This window comes from Salvia splendens, chromosome 6 (assembly GCF_004379255.2).
Source record: "Salvia splendens isolate huo1 chromosome 6, SspV2, whole genome shotgun sequence".
Taxonomy (NCBI): Eukaryota; Viridiplantae; Streptophyta; class Magnoliopsida; order Lamiales; family Lamiaceae; genus Salvia; species Salvia splendens.
Window position 1 is genome coordinate 17,078,560 of NC_056037.1, and position 20,056 is coordinate 17,098,615.

Below are 20,056 nucleotides of genomic sequence, written 5' to 3' on the forward strand. Positions count from 1 at the left end.
AAATGGTAAGTAAGTCTCATATTTCACCAACTTATTTCACTTACATTTTATTATAAAACTAGCATATATAAGTGAGCTCATATTCCACTTACTTATTCAACCCACTTTTATTTACTTTTTAAAAATTCGTGCATAAACCAAATCTGACTCTTATTATACAATGGAGTGGTACGTAGATACAAACTCAATCATTAAAAAATTAAAAAATGACACACCATTAATAGTCACTTAGTCTATGATTTATAAATATATAAAAATACCCTCTGTGGTCTTGGGAGACATTTTAGTCCAAAAAATGTCAAAAGTACCAAAAAATTAAACTCCATCAATTTTTTAAAAATAGAACTTTTTTTCCCTTACCTAAAAATAGAAACTTTTCATTTTAAGAAATAGACCCCACACTCCAATAACACTAATTCAACTACTTTTTCTCCTCTTTTTTCTTATTTTATTCAATTTTTCTACTTATTTCTCTTACTTAATCAATTTTGCATTAAAATTCGTAACATTTTTAAATTTTCTACTTTTAAAAAACAAATGAAGTATAAAAATTCTCCAGAAATTATCCATATCTTTTACTGAAGCATCATGGACTATTTATATAATTCACTCTTTTAAACTTACAAAAATACCAGGTGGTTAAAAGTACTTAATTAAGTTACTCATTTATCGACACAATGCTAAAGTACTTGGTTAAATCAATTGCATAAGAAATTAATGAAGTTACTCATTTATCGATACATTGACTGCGTCAAAAAGCACTCACGGATAGTCCACCAACCACACCTACCAACTTAAACAATGACAACACATTACACATCTTTTTACATGTATTTCCAATTACATGCAATTTTTAATACGAAGGAAAATAGACCCATGTTGTAATTTACTACTCCGGTATCATTTTTCAGTTTTTCATTTTGGTTCATCCCATATAAATTATCCATTTTAATTTTATTATTTTTAGTAATGGAATATCATTTTGGTTCATCTCATATAAATTGTCCCACTTTATTTTTACTACTTTTAGTAGTGAACCTCACGTTCCACTAATTTATTATCACTCACATTTTATTGTAAAACTATTATAAAAGTACGACTCACATGCCGCTAACTTTTTCAACAAACTTTTTATTACAATTCTTAAAACCCTTGTCGGGTCAAAGTGAAACACATTGGGAGGTAGAGGAGTTATTACTATATCGAGTCTTATAAAAAATAGTTTCGGAAAGTTAAAAATGATTGTGGGACGGACAGAAATAGCAAAATAGGACTTTTATTATGGAACAGAATAAGCATATAGTTATTCTCTCTTACTTTACTTTCTTTTCACTCCTCCAATTTACTTTCTCTGTCTCTGAAAATTTGTCACATTTCTTTTTTTACACTCGTTTTAGAAAAATGATAATAAATAGCTAAAGTTGAGAGAGGGTAAAGTAAGAGAGAAAATAACGTAGATGAGAGTCTTCTCTACATGATTCTCTCTCTTATTTTACCCGCTCAACTTTAACTATTTATTATCATTTTTTTCAAAACGAGTAAAAAAAATAAAATGTGATAAATTTTCAGGGACGAATGGAGTATCTTCTATCCATTTAATTATTTAAACATCCATTCTAAAATCATGCCGGACGGGACTAATAATGGAATACTATATTGCATAACTTATGATAAAATTTTTTAGAGTGAGTGAACAACTTCACTCCCTCTAATTAACTCAAATTTCAAATTGGTGACAAATATTTCCACAAAAGTCTCGTAATGACGTTCGGTTTTGTCTTGTTTGCTGTCTCTAGCGCTTTTACCACGTCGGTTTAGCAACTTGACTCAATTAATTAAAGACTCACGCTTTTGTCGTAAACCTCTAGCTTTCCAATAAATCTGAATAGCATCATGTCACACTCTCTTCCAAACACACTGCATCATTTTTGGTGATATGGCAGCATCCAATTGTGGTTTGTAGTTAGAATTCCTTTTGTGTCTTACTGTCTATCTTCAAATTATTGGACCTAATTGATGTATGATTTGTTGTTTAATTCATCTGATGCAGTGATCGCTCCGGAGTTTAAAGTTGAGGTCTTTTCGTCGTCGGAGAAGGTTACAACATTTCAAATATTTGGATCATGTTATATATACTACTATAATGTAGGTGTTGTATGGTCTGATTTTTCAATTTTTTTGTGGTTTAGTTGGTGTCAAAGCTGCAAGAGAAATGGTCAGGGAAGCCAAAGCCATACCCTGCAATGTATTCCAGTGTGTTTGGTGGCATCATTCTTGACCCAGCCATGATGCTCATCCCTATAGACGATCACATGGTTCATCGAGGCCACGGTGTCTTTGACACGGCTATCATACACAACGGGTACGCACATTTAGGCTCCGTTTGGTAGAGTAGATAAGCTCAAAGTTATCTTGGCTCAACACTTCCTTTTGATTAAAAAGGTGGAATATGAGAAGATATGTAAAACAAGATAAGAAATCGGGACTTCATGTCAAGATATGCAGAGATAATTTTTTTTGTTGTTGTTGTTTGATAGTAAAGAAATTATCTTAATTTGTATAGTAGTATTAAATAACAGTGGCTTAACTTGACAAATTGGTGAGTTTACATAAAAATGGTTAAAGTTATAATTTTGGAAACACTGAGGCAGGTCTTTGTCTTATGTTAGGCTTTGAGTTAAGCTTAAATATGATATCAACCAATTTGAAATGTCCTAATTCCTCCGTCCCACTCAAGATGTCCACATTTTTTAGTGACCCGAGATTTTAGGAGGAGTTGTTAGATGGAGTAAGTAGAGAGAAAAAAGTAGTTGAATAGTAGTACATTTTAATGAGAAAAGAGAAGAGAGGGACTTATATCCAAACATAGAAAGTGAACATCTTAGGTGAGACAAAAAAAAAAGGTGGACATGTTGAATGAGACGGAGGTAGTAAAATAATTCTCTATCTTGGTATTATTATCTTATCTAACACGTCCTGAACGTATTAAATCAAGATAACTTATTATGTAGTGTGTGTGAGTTGACAAAACGGCACAGAGGTTAATGTCTAAGGCCAAAGGTCTCGGGTTCGAATCCTCTATGGGGCAGCCTTTAAATTTATGTTTATTTACCAATAAAAAAAAGTGATTATGTATAGTATCAAGTTAAGCTCACTTGAGCTGAATATTTGTCAATGATTTTTAAACTATTTAGTGGTTATTTCCAGCTACATTTATGAGTTGGATGTGCACCTAGCTCGGTTCCTTAGATCAGCATCAAAGGCCAAGATTGTGTCTCCGTTTCCTGAAGCCACTCTTAGAAGCATTCTCATCCAACTAGCTGCGTCGTCCGGCTGCAGGGCCGGCACGCTCAGGTACTGGCTGAGTGCGGGGCCGGGGAACTTCTCGCTCTCCCCTACCGGGCTCCCCTCGTCTGCCTTCTACGCAGTGGTCATAGACGGGGGGTTCGACCAGTACAGAGAGGGCGTGAAGGTGATAACCTCGAGTATCCCGATGAAATCGCCCCTCTTTGCCACGATGAAGAATGTGAACTACCTCCCCAATGTGCTTGCCAAGATGGAGGCGGAGGAGGCGGGGGCCAACTCCTCCGTGTGGGTTGATGAGGGGGGCTGCATTGCCGAGGGGCCTAATATGAATGTGGCCTTCATCACCCGCGATGGGGAGCTCGTGCTGCCAGCCTTCGACAGGATCTTGAGTGGCTGCACGGCTATGAGGCTCCTGCAGCTGGCGCCTCAGCTGGTTGAGCAGGGGAGGCTGAGGGGCGTGAGGGTGGTGGCTGTGAGCGCGGACGAGGGGAAGAAGGCTGCCGAGATGATGTATATTGGAAGCTCACTTCCTATACTGCCCATCATCATGTGGGATGGCAACCCTATTGGAGATGGTAAACCACATTCATTTTTCACACACACACACAATACATGTTTTATAAAATTGGTTTGGTTATGTTTTTTTTCAAGGTAAAGTGGGAGAATTGACAATGGCGCTCTCGGATTTGCTGTGGGATGACATGGTTGCTGGCCCTGAAACACAGAGGATTCCAGTTTCTTATGCCTAGAATTTGGATCCTATTGCTTTGTGTTATGTTCAAGAAAATAAGGAGTTGTAGTGTTTCAAACATTGTCCTCTGTTTTTACCCATGTTCACTGTAATTTCCTAAAGCTAGCATGATTTCAATATAATGTGTCATTGGATGAAATTGAGACGACAATTATTCATTATTTACTGGCTGCGGACAATCTTTTCGGACTAAATTACAAATTGAACATAATAAATTCAAACGGACTTATTCAAATAAACGAATTAAATGCAATACATTATTTCAAAACGCGATGACACAATATTTACTCGAGGAGAGCAATATTATCAACGCCTGTAGCTTGGCTGCTCGTGGACTATCCCAACTCCATCAACGGCGCGAAACCTTCCATTTTTAAGCCTATGAGCTTCTTCTTAGTACGAGTGCCGTTCACAGAAAGACTTGAGCCTCTCCATGGCTTCTTCGAGAGCAGGTACGTCTACTGCGAATGTGATCCGGATCCAGTTCTTCAGACCCACAGCGATCCCTGGAAAACACGAAGAACAACACATTGAGCTCACTTTGTACACGCTATCTAGATATCTATTGCTATGAATTTATATACAATTTCTATACCGGGAAGAATGATAACAGATTCCTCTTTGGCCAGCTTGAAACAGAAGTCGATATCATCACTAATATCTTTCATAACCGAAAGATTCAGCTTCACCTACAATGTTCAAAACACAATCAGAAAAGTGAACACGATGAATACGGATTTTAACGCGTTGCAGCTGCATTACAGTACTCACCATGAAAGCCATTGCTCCTTTAGGTTTTGTTGGACAAGTAATGCCATTGATGTCTTCAATCTTTTGGTAACATATATCAGAAGTCTGCTTGAGTATGTTAATTGTTTTCTTGAAGAAAACTTCTTGTGTTTGCTCAACAATATCAGGAACCGCAGCCTGTATGAATGTAGCCGGACCTCCGTTTATGTCACAGTATTTCTTGATGCGTTCCACAAACTGTGAAAAAATGCACCAATCAGTAACTTGGTATAAATCATTCAATATTTATTGACCAAATTAATATCCTAGATCTAGACCAAACTAACATCATTAATCACATTCTTAATCAGACAAAGGCTTTGGCCTAATTATCTAGTTTAGTAAATGTATGGCATATGGCATATATCAAAGAAGAAAACATACTTTTGGGCTCATCAAACTGCCATCAGGGTCATTGATGACCAACCAACCAAGGCGCCAACCAGGAACCAGCCATCTCTTGGACAAAGATCCGAGCGTCAACACCGGGGCGATTGACCCGAATATTCCCATCGGAACAAAAGGGTTAGCCCCGAAAGCCAGATGGCCATAGACCTCATCAGCTATCACCACTATACCGAGCCTCTTCGCCGTCTCAGCAATCTGATTCAAGTTCATAATTTAGATCAAACTCTAATTTCAGATCAACTAAAACAAACCAAATAGTGTATGTTATGTATATATATCTATCAACCTTCTTTAGGTGCTGGTGTGAGTAGACGTTTCCACATGGATTCCCTGGATTGATGATCACCATTGCAACGGTATTGTGGTCTGCCAAATCTGCTACTGCGTCGAGATCGACCTCCCATCCCTTCTCGGGGTGGAGATCGAAGTAGCGGACTTCGATATTCCTGAACGAGGCGCAAAGACCGTAAATCGGAAAACACGGCCTCGGGAGCAGGATATTAGCACCGGGGCGAGCCAAAACCGACAATGCTATCTCAATCGCTTGCGTGCAACCGGCAGTGACATACACGGATTCCGCCGCTAGGTTGTAGGGGAGATCCCGTGACAAGTACCCCGCGATTGCCCTGTTTTGGAGAGGCGATCGATGCATCAGATTAGAGTGTGACTTTTTCGCAAACACGTAGAGCGCGCAAATTAAACACAAATTCATAAACAAGTGAGCAGTCATCTAGAATCATCATCCGTAAAAAAAGGAATAACGAATCACAAAGCGCAATTCAATATCCCGCCGAATTGCATGCCAATCAACACATCGATTGAAAAATCGAGGTCGCATTAGGTTCAAATACTCCGACTAATTCAATAATTCCGAGTTCATCGTCTAGATCCTTGCCTCCAAACGCAAAATTAAACCGAAATCGAAGAAATCTACTACTTTAAAATCTCAATTCACGATGAAAAAACAAAAACAAGCAGAAGCTAGCAGAAGCAGCAGTAAGAAGAAGAAGAAAATTACTCTCTGGTTTGGGGAAGGCCAGCGGTGGGAGCGTAGCCGTTGAATTTGGCGGAGCGAAGAGCCTCGACAACACCTTCCTGAGCGGCATTACTAGCGTGGAAGCAGGAGTAGGCAGTGGGATCCCCAATCCCCAGCGAAATGACTCTCTTCCCGTTCTCCTTGGAATCCGTATTCGACATCAACAGGCCTAAAATCCCCTTGATGGTGATGGTAGTCGGCGCGTCGACCTCCTGCGATTGAGTCTGCAACTCCATTGCCGCAACCGAATCGCGAGATCTGAATCACAGCCGCTTCAAGGAGAGAGGGAAAGAGCGGTTATTAGAGAGAAGATATTGTTTTTGTTTTGAGCCGTTTTGTTTGAGCATTTGGGTTCACAATTTAAAGGAGAGAGACGGTGTTCTTCTGCTTCTCCACAATTTGCATGAAAATGCCTCCAAAATACTAATACTAAAACACGTGGTCTTTCCACAATAAAACTCCGCGTTCACACATATTATTATTATTATTATTATTATTATTATTATTATTATTATTATTATTATTATTATTATTATTATTTTAGTTTTATAATTCATTTCACACAGAATATTTATGTAATTGTAATTCCTTTTTTTTTTACTTTAACTCTTTAATCTCATTGGTTTTAATAAATTTCATAATGATAATTGAGTTTAACATGATTATGGAAATCCAAGTTGCATGGCTATTTACTCAAAAGTGGCATTTTAGGATCACCTTGATTGATAAAATGTTAGGTTATTTCTAGTGTTGCCTTTTTTTATATTTAAAAGTAACTTGCTATATATGGCTTCATAATGAAATCGTGAACAATGTCAGCTGTTTGAATTTGTTTTGAATATTATGTTTATGGGAGAATGGTAGGTGGAAATTTGTGCCATGGCTTGAATAGTTTTGGTCAAGCAGTTCCAACCCAAAATTAATTGACGAAAATATATTGTGAATCAATACAAAAGTGTCACCCACGCAACTATTTAAGAAAATACTACAAAAGAAAAAGAAAAAGAAAAAGAAAAAGAAAAAGTAAAAAAACATGCAAGAAACTTCCTAGTAAAAATAATTTTAAAACGACAAAAGAAATTTACACGCTTTTGAGTAGCGCGTATGCGGCCACGTTTAAATTAATATTTAATAGTACTATATTAGTTAGGGTCTTAGGGAGGAATAAGGGTGTCCACTATAGTGTGGACACGCCCAATAGCCCCGCCCCAATTTTTTGTCCATAGCCCCAATTTTTTGTCCATAGCCCCAAAATTCTATTTCCGCCACTATAGTGCACAACTCCAATAGCCCCAAAATTTTATAATCAACTTTCATTTTATAATATATCAGGTAATTATTAACAAATTTATCGGGCTCTAATTAGTGGATTAAGAAAGGCCGACTATACGAATTAAAAATAAAAATAAAAATAAAAATAAAAATAAAAATAAAAATAAAAATAAAAATAAAAATAAAAATAAAAATAAAAATAAAAATAAAAATAAAAATACAATACAAATTAAAATTAGAATTACACACTAAATTTAAATTAAAATTAAAATCACACACTACATTGAATCTAATACAAATTACTACCAAGTTTACACAACGCCACCACCTCCCCTACGTGCCCACACTTCTTCAATCAAATCGGCCTGCAGTGTGTTATGTGATGTGGTCCTGCGCATATCAGCGAAGCGTTGGATCAAATATTCATTGCTCCGTGGTATGCCCATCTGGATCGGCGCGGAGGCGACACCGTGACTTGTACTTGCACCCTCTTCCGGCGCCCATCGCTCTGCCGCAAATCCTTCATCTTCTATGATCATATTATGCAATATGATACAGGCTAACATAATATTTGCGACATCATCTTCGTGCCAAGCTCGTGCCGGACATCGTATAATAGCCCACCGCGATTGGAGGACACCAAAAGCTCGTGGTGAGCACCGACGTGGTCTCGTGGGATTGTCCGCCGATGAGTAATGGTGCGAGGGATCGGATCCTCCGCATCCTCCGCCTCCTCCGCCAAACGGGCCGCTACATCCTGTTGCACCTGTTGAATCAGAGCATTCCAGTTGTCTCTCCACAAATTGTTCATTTTCGACCCCAAATTGTAGTGAGAGAAATTTGTATAGATGTTGTGTTTGAATGGTGTGAAAATAATGAATGGAGTGGGGTGTATTTATAGGTGAATTGAAATGTAAAAAAAAAAAATTCGCGCGCAATAGCCGCGGCTTCATCCTCGTGCCACTATAGGCGCCGCGCCTATAGGCGCGGCTATAGCTCCATCGCCGCGTCCTCGCCCCGCACGCGGCTATCCCGCGTCCGCCGCCTCCCTCCCCCCTCGCCGCGTCCACCTCCGGGGCGGACAACTCCGCCACTATAAGGCGCCCCGCTTCCGCCCCGCTTCCGCCCCAAACGCGGCTATAGCCGCGGGCGTGTTATAGTGGACGCTCTAAGAAACACAAACGAAATTCATATTTTATTGTAATATGATTTTTAATAGTAGTAATATTTTATTGTAAAAGAATATAATTTCCAACTTTGTTTGCGTGTAAAAAGGTTGCGAAATTTTTAGGGGCGGCTCCGTAATAAATTAAAGATACTCCACTTTGTCACATAATGTATGATAAAATAAATGAATATAAGTATATAACCGGGGCCACTTTTAGGGTTTATGTAAATTTAAAAGAAATTATTTTGTGGATAAATTATTAAGTACACCCTAAATAAAGTAGTATTAAGGTTATTGGTCCAACCTAATAATTTTAACGTTTTATGAATGACATTGTAATGTAGGGTTCGGAAGTAAAAGCACTCCTAAATCGTACGTTTATGTTTTATGTAATTTGATATCAATACTAACATTTATAATAATAAAAAAAAATATAGATCTCTTACGCTCATAAATTGATACAAAAATGTCCACTTGCCAAAAAATCTGTTTAATTTTCAATGTACTACTATATGTTAGAGATCAAACTGCACAAATTATGAGTATTAGAAATCTATTTATTTTATATATTAATTAGGAGTACTTTTGCTAATTTAACGCTATACAAATAATTTACACAGTATTTAATAGTAGATCTCAACTAAATAATAAAGTCCTCAAAATGATCGTGCACGTACTTCACAAATCATAACTGAATACGTGTATGATTTAGGTGAAAAAATTAAAATTTTATAAATTGCTATGAATCCCAAGAATATCACATGTTTTACTAGCTACGCACAGCTGGTGGCATAAGGCCATCCACAATAGGAATAGCCCAGCAATAGCTCAGCCATAGCCCAGCCACTGCCACATCATCAGCACTAAAAATCCTCCTGCCACATCATCAAAACAAGCAAATAGCCCAGCAATAGCCAAGTCATAGCCCAGCCACATACTATCCACATCATTATTAACAAATATATACAAAATGAAATAATTAAAAATCACACAATATACGGAATTAAATTTACGACACAAAAACGAGAAAATTCACTAATATTAATAAAATATAAAAAGTACATTAATTAAAAAAATTACATAATTAAAAAAAACTAATGGTGGTCAATCCTCCGTGCCCATAACTCTTCAATTAAATCCTTTTGGAGTCGAATATGAGCCGCCGTTTGGCGCACGTCGGCGTGTGCTTGTAAGAGGCCGGCTTCATCGTGAGGTACCCCACTCCGTACGTTGGGGGCGGCCACGCCGTGGCTTGGACCGGCTTCATTATCGTCGTTGACCCAATTGGTCAATTCGCCACCTTCATCTTCGACAATCATGTTGTGCATGATAATACATGCGTACATGATATCAGCAATGCATTGGACATCCCACAAACGCGTTGGACCCTTAATTGCCGCCCATCGAGACTGGAGCACACCAAATGCGCGCTCCACGTCCTTGCGCGCCGACTCCTGCCGTGCCGCAAAGTAGGCCTTCTTCGCATCTCCTGGGCATCAGATCGTCTTCACAAAGACGGGCCACCTAGGGTATATCCCATCCGCCAAGTAGTAGCCCATATCATGTTGGTTGCCGTTGGCGATGTGGAGATACTCGTCCCACATGTCTGCCGCGCCTCCGTAGGCCAACTGCCGGATTGCCGCAGTACACTTTTGAATAGGTGTGTGGCCGGGTCTGCCAGACGCATCGTGTCTGAAGCGGAAATACAGATATCGAGACTCCAAAGCGTTGACAATACGCATAAACAGGTTCCTGGTCATCCTAAAACGACGCCTGAAAAGGTTGGCATTGAACCGAGGCTCCTGTGCGAAGTAGTCTTCGTATAGGCGCTGATGTGCAGCTACGTGATCCCGATCAATCACACTGCGGCGGTGGACCACTGGGGGAGGTCGAGGTATCGCCGGCTGCAAGGCCCTTTCCATCCATTGGTTTATCGCGTTGGTCGTATAGGCGTCCAACACCTCGGCCATTCGACGTTCGTACTCCTCAGCATCCCCTCCGCTACCACCACTACTACCACCAGCATTACTCATTTTGCGTTGTTGATCTTGAACAGAAATTAAGATAGAGAGAGTACTCGTTAAAACAAGTCGTGCGAATGAAAATGACGAACAAAGCGCGTATATATAGTGTTTCGAAAAAAAAATTATTTTTTCGCGCTAGGCGGTGCGCTGGGCGATCCGGCGCTGCAATAGCGCCGAACGGACCGCCCAGCCGACCGCCCAGCGCCACATAACCGCCCAGCGCTGCGCGGTTTCTCTCTCCACTCAGCCGCTGGGCGGCTGCAATAGACCGCCCAGCGCCGGCGCTCGGCTGGGCGGTCGCTGGGCGCCTATTGTGGATGGTCTAACAGACAGTCTGGCTCATCTTTTTCAAATTGCTATTATTATTTTTTTACTAGAAAAAATTGTGTTTTGTAATCGGTGAATCCATCATATTTGGACAAAAGTGTATGCAATTAATTTAAACTCGTAAATCGTTCTCAATTTGATCACATCCAATTGTCTTGACCAAAATTGTGTTTTCATTTATGAGAATGTTATATTAATACGGGTGAAGTTCATATTTGTAACTGGTAATTACTAATTTTACGCTATTAATCTATGTTTTGTATTTTTTTAATTAGCCTGCGTAATTTCACTAAAAATATACCGATATGATTGGATTCATAGGCTGTTAGAATATTGCATCAAAAAATTAAATTTAAATATTGCATCAAAAAATTAAATTTAAATATTGCATCAAAAAAATAAATTTAGTTCAATTGCGAAAGGCGTGGGAGAAACACAAATATTTAAAAAGATAATAAAATAAAATAAAATAAAACAAATGTAGTTCGTGAAACTAAAATAAGAAAATAAAAATAGATACACTTCGTGAATCACGGAATGAAAATCAACGTAACTAATTTTAATTAGAAAAAATATTTGAAAAAAGACATGCTCATCGCAAGACTCATAGTCAAACAAGCACTTAAATATGATTATCATGTGTTACACAAAAAATGAATAATACCAATTAGAATAATACGCTAAATGACTTAAATCTATAAATATTTCTACACTTTGATAATATCAATGTGACCGACTAAAATCTTTATATATGAAATTAGACCAACTAAATTAAATAATGCGAATTAATTGTTTGAGATCGTGTAAATTTCATTATATAATGCAAGTTATCTCTAACTTCAACGTTATTATAAAAATTATCGTAGTAGGCCTAAATAATTGAAATCGTACAACAACTTCCACTAGCACCAATAAGTAGTTATTTTCGAAATTTCATACATGCAAAAACTAAAATAATTTATTCGCCGAAAGCACTAACCACGTCATGCATTTATTTCCATTCACCATTTTTGTTGAAATCAAAAGAAATTGGAGCCTTAATTAATAACCTCAACAAAATTTAAATCTTGAAATGGCAATACACAAAAATCTGGTACAAGTAACAGATTTCTTGCGCCATTGAAATTTTAAAAATAAATTGCAAAGATTAGAATACTAAGTAGGGCAGTAGTTAACTACTACTACAATTTAATGTGGAAGTTTCCATAAAAACACAGATGTATTTTTCACCTAATTATGTGAGTGAGTCTCAGCATTGACTTACTGATGAAGCACGTGCTTCAACTAAAGCAGCATCCATCTGTAGGTCGCAATATTCATTAGGTGCAACTTATTATTTTATTCATTAAATTAAACTATCATTAAACAAGAAAAATTATTTGACTGCCGTTTTAATCAAGTTGCTGACTTATCTTAGTCCCTCCAACGGTTTTCTTATTACGTAAAGGATAGCGATTTAGAGACATAATTTCTATGTGCCATAAGACTCCTACATAACTTTGTCATAACTATATTTTATATTGTGACTGATTTACCCTAATATCATATTATATGGATACATATCTAGTTAAGGAAAATTGTATCAAATTAAATACATTTATCTAAATGCATGTTCGTTAATTAGAGATAAACTTGAAACATGCATTAAAGTTATAAATGGATTTCAAAAAATTCATATGTAATATATATACTTTTGTCATGATAATTGGATACGTATTTACAAAAATATTAATTCAAATTATAAATTTATCATTATAGTAGTATTAATTAACACACTATATGATTAAAATATTATATTTAATTATAAAATAATTTGATAACTTAATATAGTACTACTATTCTTTTATAGCTTGTTCTTTTTTAAAAAATATTCTAAAATATACAACAATGAAATCACTTATTTTAATATATGAAAAAAATAAAAGTTAAAACATTTTTCTTATTCAAATTTGAATTGTATAATAAAATAATATAGTTATTATGATGAAGCTTTTTTAGCGTTATCGTATTTTTGTGTTATTTTCTATAGCTTTTGTTACTTGTAATGATTTTTTAAATTTTAATTGACTAGTACTAATTAAGAATTCAAAGAAATTAAAATTTTGGAACGAATAATTAAAGTCAAAACAACAAACCCAATCAGTATAAATTATACTACTCCATCATATATCAAAATTTAATTTGTTGCTGATATAGTGAATAAACCAAGAACTCTAATATTTTTTAAAGAAAAAGAGAAAACATTAACTATATATCTTTAGAATATTAAATATTTCATGAATTAAGAATATGCAATTATTTTTAATTGAGATCAACACAAAGTTTCAAAAATTAAGAACTTCAATGAAATTAAAAATTTAATATAAAAAATGAAATTTTGATCAAGGTTCAACATAATGTTTTAAAATTTTAAATTATAGAATTATAATTTTGAAAAGTAAAGAATTAAAATCAAAACCGTTAACTCAATCAATACTAATTTGTAATACACTCTATATCAAATTTTAATTTATTGCATGTTATTGTGAATTTAGCTGAGAAATCTAATATTGTAATAAAAAGATAAATTATTATTCATATACCTTTAAAATGTTAAGTAGATAAACTAAGAAACATGTGATTATTTTTGTTATTGAGGTTTGATAGTAATGTTTCAAAATTTTAAAAAATAAAGAAATCAAAATTATGAAAAACAAAACATTATAATTATAATATTCTCAGAATCAAAACCGTATGCAATTAGTATCAATATATTATATTATATATCAAATTTTATTTTTTTTTCGTATGTTATAGTGAATTGAACTAAGAATTCTAGTAAATTTTAATGTTTTATAAAGAAATTCTTGTGAATAAAAAGTAAAAAAAGAATAAGTTAATCAATATTGAAAATTATTTCAATTTAATTGTAAAGTAATTATCAATAAGTTTATCAATATTTTGATTAATTACATTTGATTAAAATTAGACAAAAAAATTTAATACTTCATTGTGCTAATTATTTTTTAATAATTATTCGATTATCTCATATAAAGTCAATAAAGTCTAGTTTGACACGTCTGTTATTCACCATTAAAATATACTATTAATTTAATAAAATTACAATATTTAAAGTTATAAAAATATGTCTTTAAATAAATGTAATAAAAATGGGAAATATTAAAAAAGATCATGCGTCACAAATGGTCACACATTGTCAAAACAAAATTACACATGCATGATTAGTTCTATATCCTTAAATAAGTGTATTTAATAAGCAAATTAATGTAAGGGTAATAAAGTATATACACAAAATATAAATTTCTTTAAAAATAAAATCCAATGTACTATTTAAACCCCATTATGGCATTGCCATTATGTCTAAAAATATTTTCTCTTATGTAAATTAGGAGATGCCTCGTTACACTATATTCTATTTATCCCTCGAAATTTATCACTTATTTCTATTTTTATCTGTCCTAAAAAATTTATCACCTTTCACTTTTACTCCCGTCCCATAATTAAGAACAATTTTCTTTTTTCGTCCATCCCATAAAATTATCTCATTTCCATCTATAGAAAGTCATTACATACTCATGACCCATATACATCAATTTATTTAAACTTTTATCACTATGACCCACCATTAAACACTAACAATAATGTGAGTCCCAATATCCATTAACATTATTTTAAGTTTTAACTACTATTTCTTCTCATCTCTCTTGCTTTACCAATTATGCACTAGTTTATGTGTCGTCCCAAATGTCCTTATTTTTTTGGGGCGGGCGAAGTACAATTTTTGTTAGTGGACCCCACACTCCACTAACACATTCCCACTCACATTTTATTATAAAAGTAAAACTCACATTCCACTAACTTTTTCAACTCACTATCAGTTACATTTCTTAAAACTCGTGTTGAGTCCAATCGTGACAAATTATTAGGGACGGAGTGAGTAATAAAATGAGGACAAATTGAATGTATATAAGTGAGAAATGGAATTTGAGAGTCATGTAATCGAATGCAAACTCTAAATATTATACAAACTTCACACTATGATCTGTACCGTTAGAAGATGTCAACAGATAACAAAAATAACATCAACAGAAAAATGTCAACACAATATCAACGGTTGACGCTGCGTTGACACTGTGTTGACATCAAAATCTTGAAATTTTTTACTGTATTAAGGAGCTTGGAATTTGTACAATATATACGGTTTGCATTTTATCGTTACCCTTAGCCTAATCACCAGGTTTTTCAGAAACTTAGGAAAAGAATAAAGAATATTTTGTTCTAAACAATTTGATGCTCGAGAGAGAGAGAGAGTACAATGCCCAATTAATTACTTATTTTATATTTAGTGCTAATCTTGCGGATTAGAAATCTAATTATCTAACATTATAGTACTAAACATGATTATGGATATAATTTATTTTGAAAGTCTACCATCATAGGATTCATATCGATAAATTATAACTATAAGACAAATAATTCCTGGTAGATGTAGGAATGTACATATCGAAATCCTTTCATTAATCATTGTACTCCAAGGTTATAATTAGCTTCAAAAAGTTTGCATCTCGATATTTAAACAATCGTGACAAATAATGGGGCACTAAACAGTTGCATTCATTCATTAATTTAAAAGCTCCATTATGATTTATGGTAAATTGGTAACTAAATAAATAAGCAAGTAACCGTTTATAAAAGTAAATAACCAAAGAGTAAACGCAACGCCACATGCAAAACTACCTTGGTCAGCTCATGATAGACTAGTAGTAATATTTTAAATAGATTACTATTTTTTATATTATTATTATGCTTTTATTGATCAATAAAATATTTTTTGGAGGAATATAACACGTGACATAAAAAACTAGTTGCCCCACTAACACTTATTTGGATCATAAAACTTTTGAATGTCATGGAATTTATTTTTCCATATTTAGGTTCTTATGGAGTTTTGAATGTCATGGAATTAAATTTTTTTTATTGAGGGCCTTATGGGGATAGGGAAAATTATTATGCAAGGAAAAAGCTCAACGTATTTTGTCCGCACTTGACTTAATAGAGTAATTTGATTTTTTTATTGCAAAAATTGAAAATTATATTTGAATGGAATATATACTTTGTGTCTTACTTTGCAAAGAATGAATTAGGATGAGTCTTATCATTTTGACCAAGAATCACAATTACGGAAAAACGAGGAATGACAGATCTGATGTTTTAACTCTACATGATAATCTCAATTTTCAATAATCATAACATTATTGTTCTATATATGGAAGCTCATTATTATTTTTTCTTTTCGAAATGTCCAGTAAATGTACTAAAACGCTCAAACTCCCAGCTCCTAGCGAGAGGTGATCAGAGAGTTACAAAACAAAGAAAATAAAACAACAAACCAAAGTCATTTGGAGTACTACGCACACTAAGGGAGATCAAAGTGTTATGTTCATTTCTACTCCCTTCTTCGGCAAATAGGAGTCTCATTTCTTTCTAGCACGGATTTTAAAAAATATTACGAAAAGTGGGTGGAAGTAAGTTAGTGGAATATGGGTCTCACCTGTATATAATTGTATTAGATTTAAATGATAAGTGCGCAGAATGAGTTAATGAAATGTTAGACCTCTTTACCATTTATAATACTCCCCCCGTCCCAAAGAATATGCACTTTGGGTTCGGCACGAGTTTTAATGCAAAATTAGTAAAGTAAGAGAGATGTAGAGAGGAAAAATAATTAAAGTATTGTTAGCAGGGAATGAGTCCCACCTCATTAGAGAGAAAAGAGTTTCCAAAATTGAAAAATACATATTCTTGTGGGACGGACTAGAATGAAAGAGTGCATATTCTTGTAGGTCAAACGAAGTAATTATGAATCGGGACTTCTATTCACGGAAGGACCAAACTAGAAAAATGGAACTCCACGGAAGAAGTATTATTTAAGATTAATGTATTTATTGAAGTACGTAATTGATTTATTAATTCAAAAAATAACCAATATGGATTTGATTAGGTACATAATTTGCTTCGATCCCTCTGTAAACCTCTTTTTATGGCAAGAAAAATGTATGTATATTTGTCATTTTTGTCCTTACCAATTTTCATACATGAATGTGATGGCTTTCGCGTGCAATTTGATATATACGTATAAAATATTAAAAGAGGCGATCACTTTCAAAATTTGCAAAATATTAGTTATTTTTTATGAATTTTGTTTAAACGAAGAGAGATGCATAGAAAATGTGTTTTTTTGAAGCGTGCTTGGTCAAACGATTTTGACTAATAATAAATGTTACAAGGCATTTAATTTTGTGAAACTAAATACAATAGCGTCGATCTACGTTCCGAGTAGATGACCGTAGTATATTCATTTTCTCAAATCCGATTCTCGATGAGTGAGAAATAATATATTAAAGTTGGTCACAATAAAACTAAAAATGAGCTATGAGAAAAACTAAGGGTTTAATTAACTGAGTGTTAATTATCCCACATCGGGGATGATAAACTTCTTTGATGAAGTATTTAATAAGATGAATTATTATGTGTAATAATTATTGTGGAATAAGATGGGTGACAGAGCCCACACGCTCGCACAAGCGCGCGCGCCGCTGCCCGCCAGCGAGCCGCGCACCGTGTGCCTTGTGCCTCATGGTGGTCCTGGTCCACGTCATGTCCCCGCTGGACCCCGACGCATAACGGGAGACAAAAGGTCCTCGATGGACCCCGACGGTCCATGGTGTATCCCGTCGTGTAGTGTGTCCAGATGTGTCGTGTCTCTTTAGCTCCCAATGGCTAGTGCACCAGTCAGTAACCTCCGGCGGTTACAGTCAAGCCATCATGGCACACATAATGGTTGTTGACCCCATCAATGCCCAATAGGTGGACTTGGCCTATAAATAGGCAGTCACTCCATGCATTGCATACGATTGAATATACAACAAACTCAAGCATTCTTGCATACACGCCAGTTGTTAAGGTCTTGGTTCCTTAACGTCGATCGGCGACTTACTCGCTCGGCGATCGAAAGCAATTCCGGCGTCCTACTCGAGGATCGGCGGCGATCTAGTCGCGGCTGTGCGCGGAGCTCCTCCGTCGGGCAGCGGCGTGCTAGGGTTTATAGAATAACTCACGTTGAATTGATGGCAAAATACTATTTCATTCATTGATTTCTAAAAAGATAACAGTATATCCTATTTATAATGCTACTGACTTAATGAACAAGAAAACAAAGATATAGAAAAAGATATGCTAAATCCCTATAATATCTAAACTAAATAATAATAATAGAGGTTCGTATCACACGTTCTCTCCCTCTCTGCATAATCTTTCCGTCAAAGCTCTGCCCACGCCTTACTCCCGTTCGCCGGAGCTCTGTTGCTAGCGGTGCTGCTACTTCTGAGACGAAGCCGTTTTATCTTTGGGGACAACACGCCAAACCGTGAGCACTATCGATGCGTATCTCGTCTTGCGGAAAGAGGACTCCTTGTAAGTGTAGATAGTGTGTTTCTTAAAATGACGTTTATGAATAATAAACTGCAAATTAAACAGTATGAATGATGAATGATTGTTTCGTCACTTTCACAGAGAAAGATAATGTAAAATACATGGAAAACGTTTATAACGAGCGCTTATGCCTTTCTCCAAGGGTAGTATTAAATCCATTGGGGGAATGTACAATTTGAATAGATTTTTGTTATTATTCAAAATGCTCAAGCCTTGGGGTAAGGCTGACTGCATGGTAGTAGAAAAGAGCACAAGCATAGTCTCACAAACAACAAATACTACCATGATAACGAAGTATTCTTCAATTGGTAAGACGTTTCCCTTCCAGCCAATAGATTTGTGGGTTTGAATCATCACGAATTCATGAGAGTAGAAGAAAAACCATTATTGATCCTCTTTAAAAAAAAATACTACCATAAACAAAACCAAGACAAAATGAGAGAGCAAGAACACAACATTTGAATAGAAATTATTAACGAAATAAGATTTTGTTGACTATCGATATTTCAAACCAATGTAGAAGAACCAATACATCCCTTAATTTCTTTCACTAGCATGCATGATAGATTGTAGGAGTAGTATTTAACTAAAAAGTAAAAAAAAGGTGTGCTTTTATGAAGTTTAATTAAAGTATAAATTTTTGTTATAGATATACACGTGGCATAATAGCGTGTGCTTAATTACATAGACTAAGCCCTCTCATGCGAGAAATATATCCACTTTTATTTTCATTATTATATCAAATTACACATCTATTTTTCTTTTAAAATACACACGCATGTTCGGATCATCGACTGCAACAGTAGTTTTAATATTATTCACTTTGAGATTCGTACGGATTTATTTTTGGATTATTCCCAAAAAGGCCTCAAACTAATTGGTATTGGACAAAAATTATATACATCTTCCAACTTTCCTCAAACTCCTAATGTGGGATGAGTTTGTACTCAACAAACCTCCTCCTCAAACCAGGTCACATTGGGAACGGACGCATTTGACACATCGTGACATTACAGGCCCGACTTGAACTTGATTCATCTTGGGCCCCACTTGATTTGGCTTTGATACCATTTGTTCGGATTGTCGACTGCAACAATAGTTTGATATTGTTCGCTTTGGGTCAAGCCCACACGGATTTATTTTTGAGTCACTTCCAAAAATGCCTTAAACTAATTAGATTAGACAAAAATTATATACACCTTTCAATTTCCTTTAAATTTCCGATATGGAATAGGTTTGTACTCAATAACAGATAAACACTTTAACTTCTATTACTATGGGATATGGACTTCCAACAATTTTTCCATTATAGAAAAACGATATACGTAAATAGTATTATGATTACATAATTCATATCGTACACATCAAGATAAATGATCCAATTTAAAAATTATAATATTGGTCATAAAAATGACATGCTGAATTAATTGTTGACCATGTCACCTTCATAATTATGAAGCTCGATATTTGATGAAAATTACATC

General features: G+C 35.2%; 2 protein-coding genes across 2 annotated transcripts; one reads left to right on the top strand and one right to left on the bottom strand.

Annotated features, from left to right (window-relative positions):
- The first annotated feature begins 1,834 nt into the window (after positions 1–1,834).
- Positions 1,835–4,196, top strand: LOC121808556 (D-amino-acid transaminase, chloroplastic-like). The gene is made up of 5 exons (XM_042209109.1): positions 1,835–1,955; positions 2,051–2,097; positions 2,190–2,362; positions 3,208–3,881; positions 3,958–4,196. Exons 1-5 carry the CDS (start codon positions 1,937–1,939, stop codon positions 4,053–4,055), a joined length of 1,011 nt encoding a protein of 336 aa, XP_042065043.1. The 5' UTR covers positions 1,835–1,936; the 3' UTR covers positions 4,056–4,196.
- LOC121808555 (probable aminotransferase TAT2) lies at positions 4,197–6,653 on the bottom strand. The gene is made up of 6 exons (XM_042209108.1): positions 6,273–6,653; positions 5,541–5,880; positions 5,231–5,449; positions 4,829–5,044; positions 4,653–4,746; positions 4,197–4,563 (listed from the first exon to the last, which is right to left on the bottom strand). Exons 1-6 carry the CDS (start codon positions 6,524–6,526, stop codon positions 4,451–4,453), a joined length of 1,236 nt encoding a protein of 411 aa, XP_042065042.1. The 5' UTR covers positions 6,527–6,653; the 3' UTR covers positions 4,197–4,450.
- Positions 6,654–20,056: the final 13,403 nt, after the last annotated feature.

Coding starts and splice junctions, on each gene's coding strand:
- LOC121808556 (XM_042209109.1), top strand. Junction 2,098..2,189: donor TCTTTTCGTCGTCGGAGAAG/GTTACAACATTT, acceptor TTTGTGGTTTAG/TTGGTGTCAAAGCTGCAAGA. Junction 3,882..3,957: donor TGGCAACCCTATTGGAGATG/GTAAACCACATT, acceptor TTTTTTTTCAAG/GTAAAGTGGGAGAATTGACA.
- LOC121808555 (XM_042209108.1), bottom strand. CDS start 6,526: ATGGAGTTGCAGACTCAATCGCAGGAGGTCGACGCGCCGACTACCATC. Junction 5,450..5,540: donor CACACCAGCACCTAAAGAAG/GTTGATAGATAT, acceptor AACTTGAATCAG/ATTGCTGAGACGGCGAAGAG. Junction 4,564..4,652: donor ATCTGTTATCATTCTTCCCG/GTATAGAAATTG, acceptor CGTGTTTTCCAG/GGATCGCTGTGGGTCTGAAG.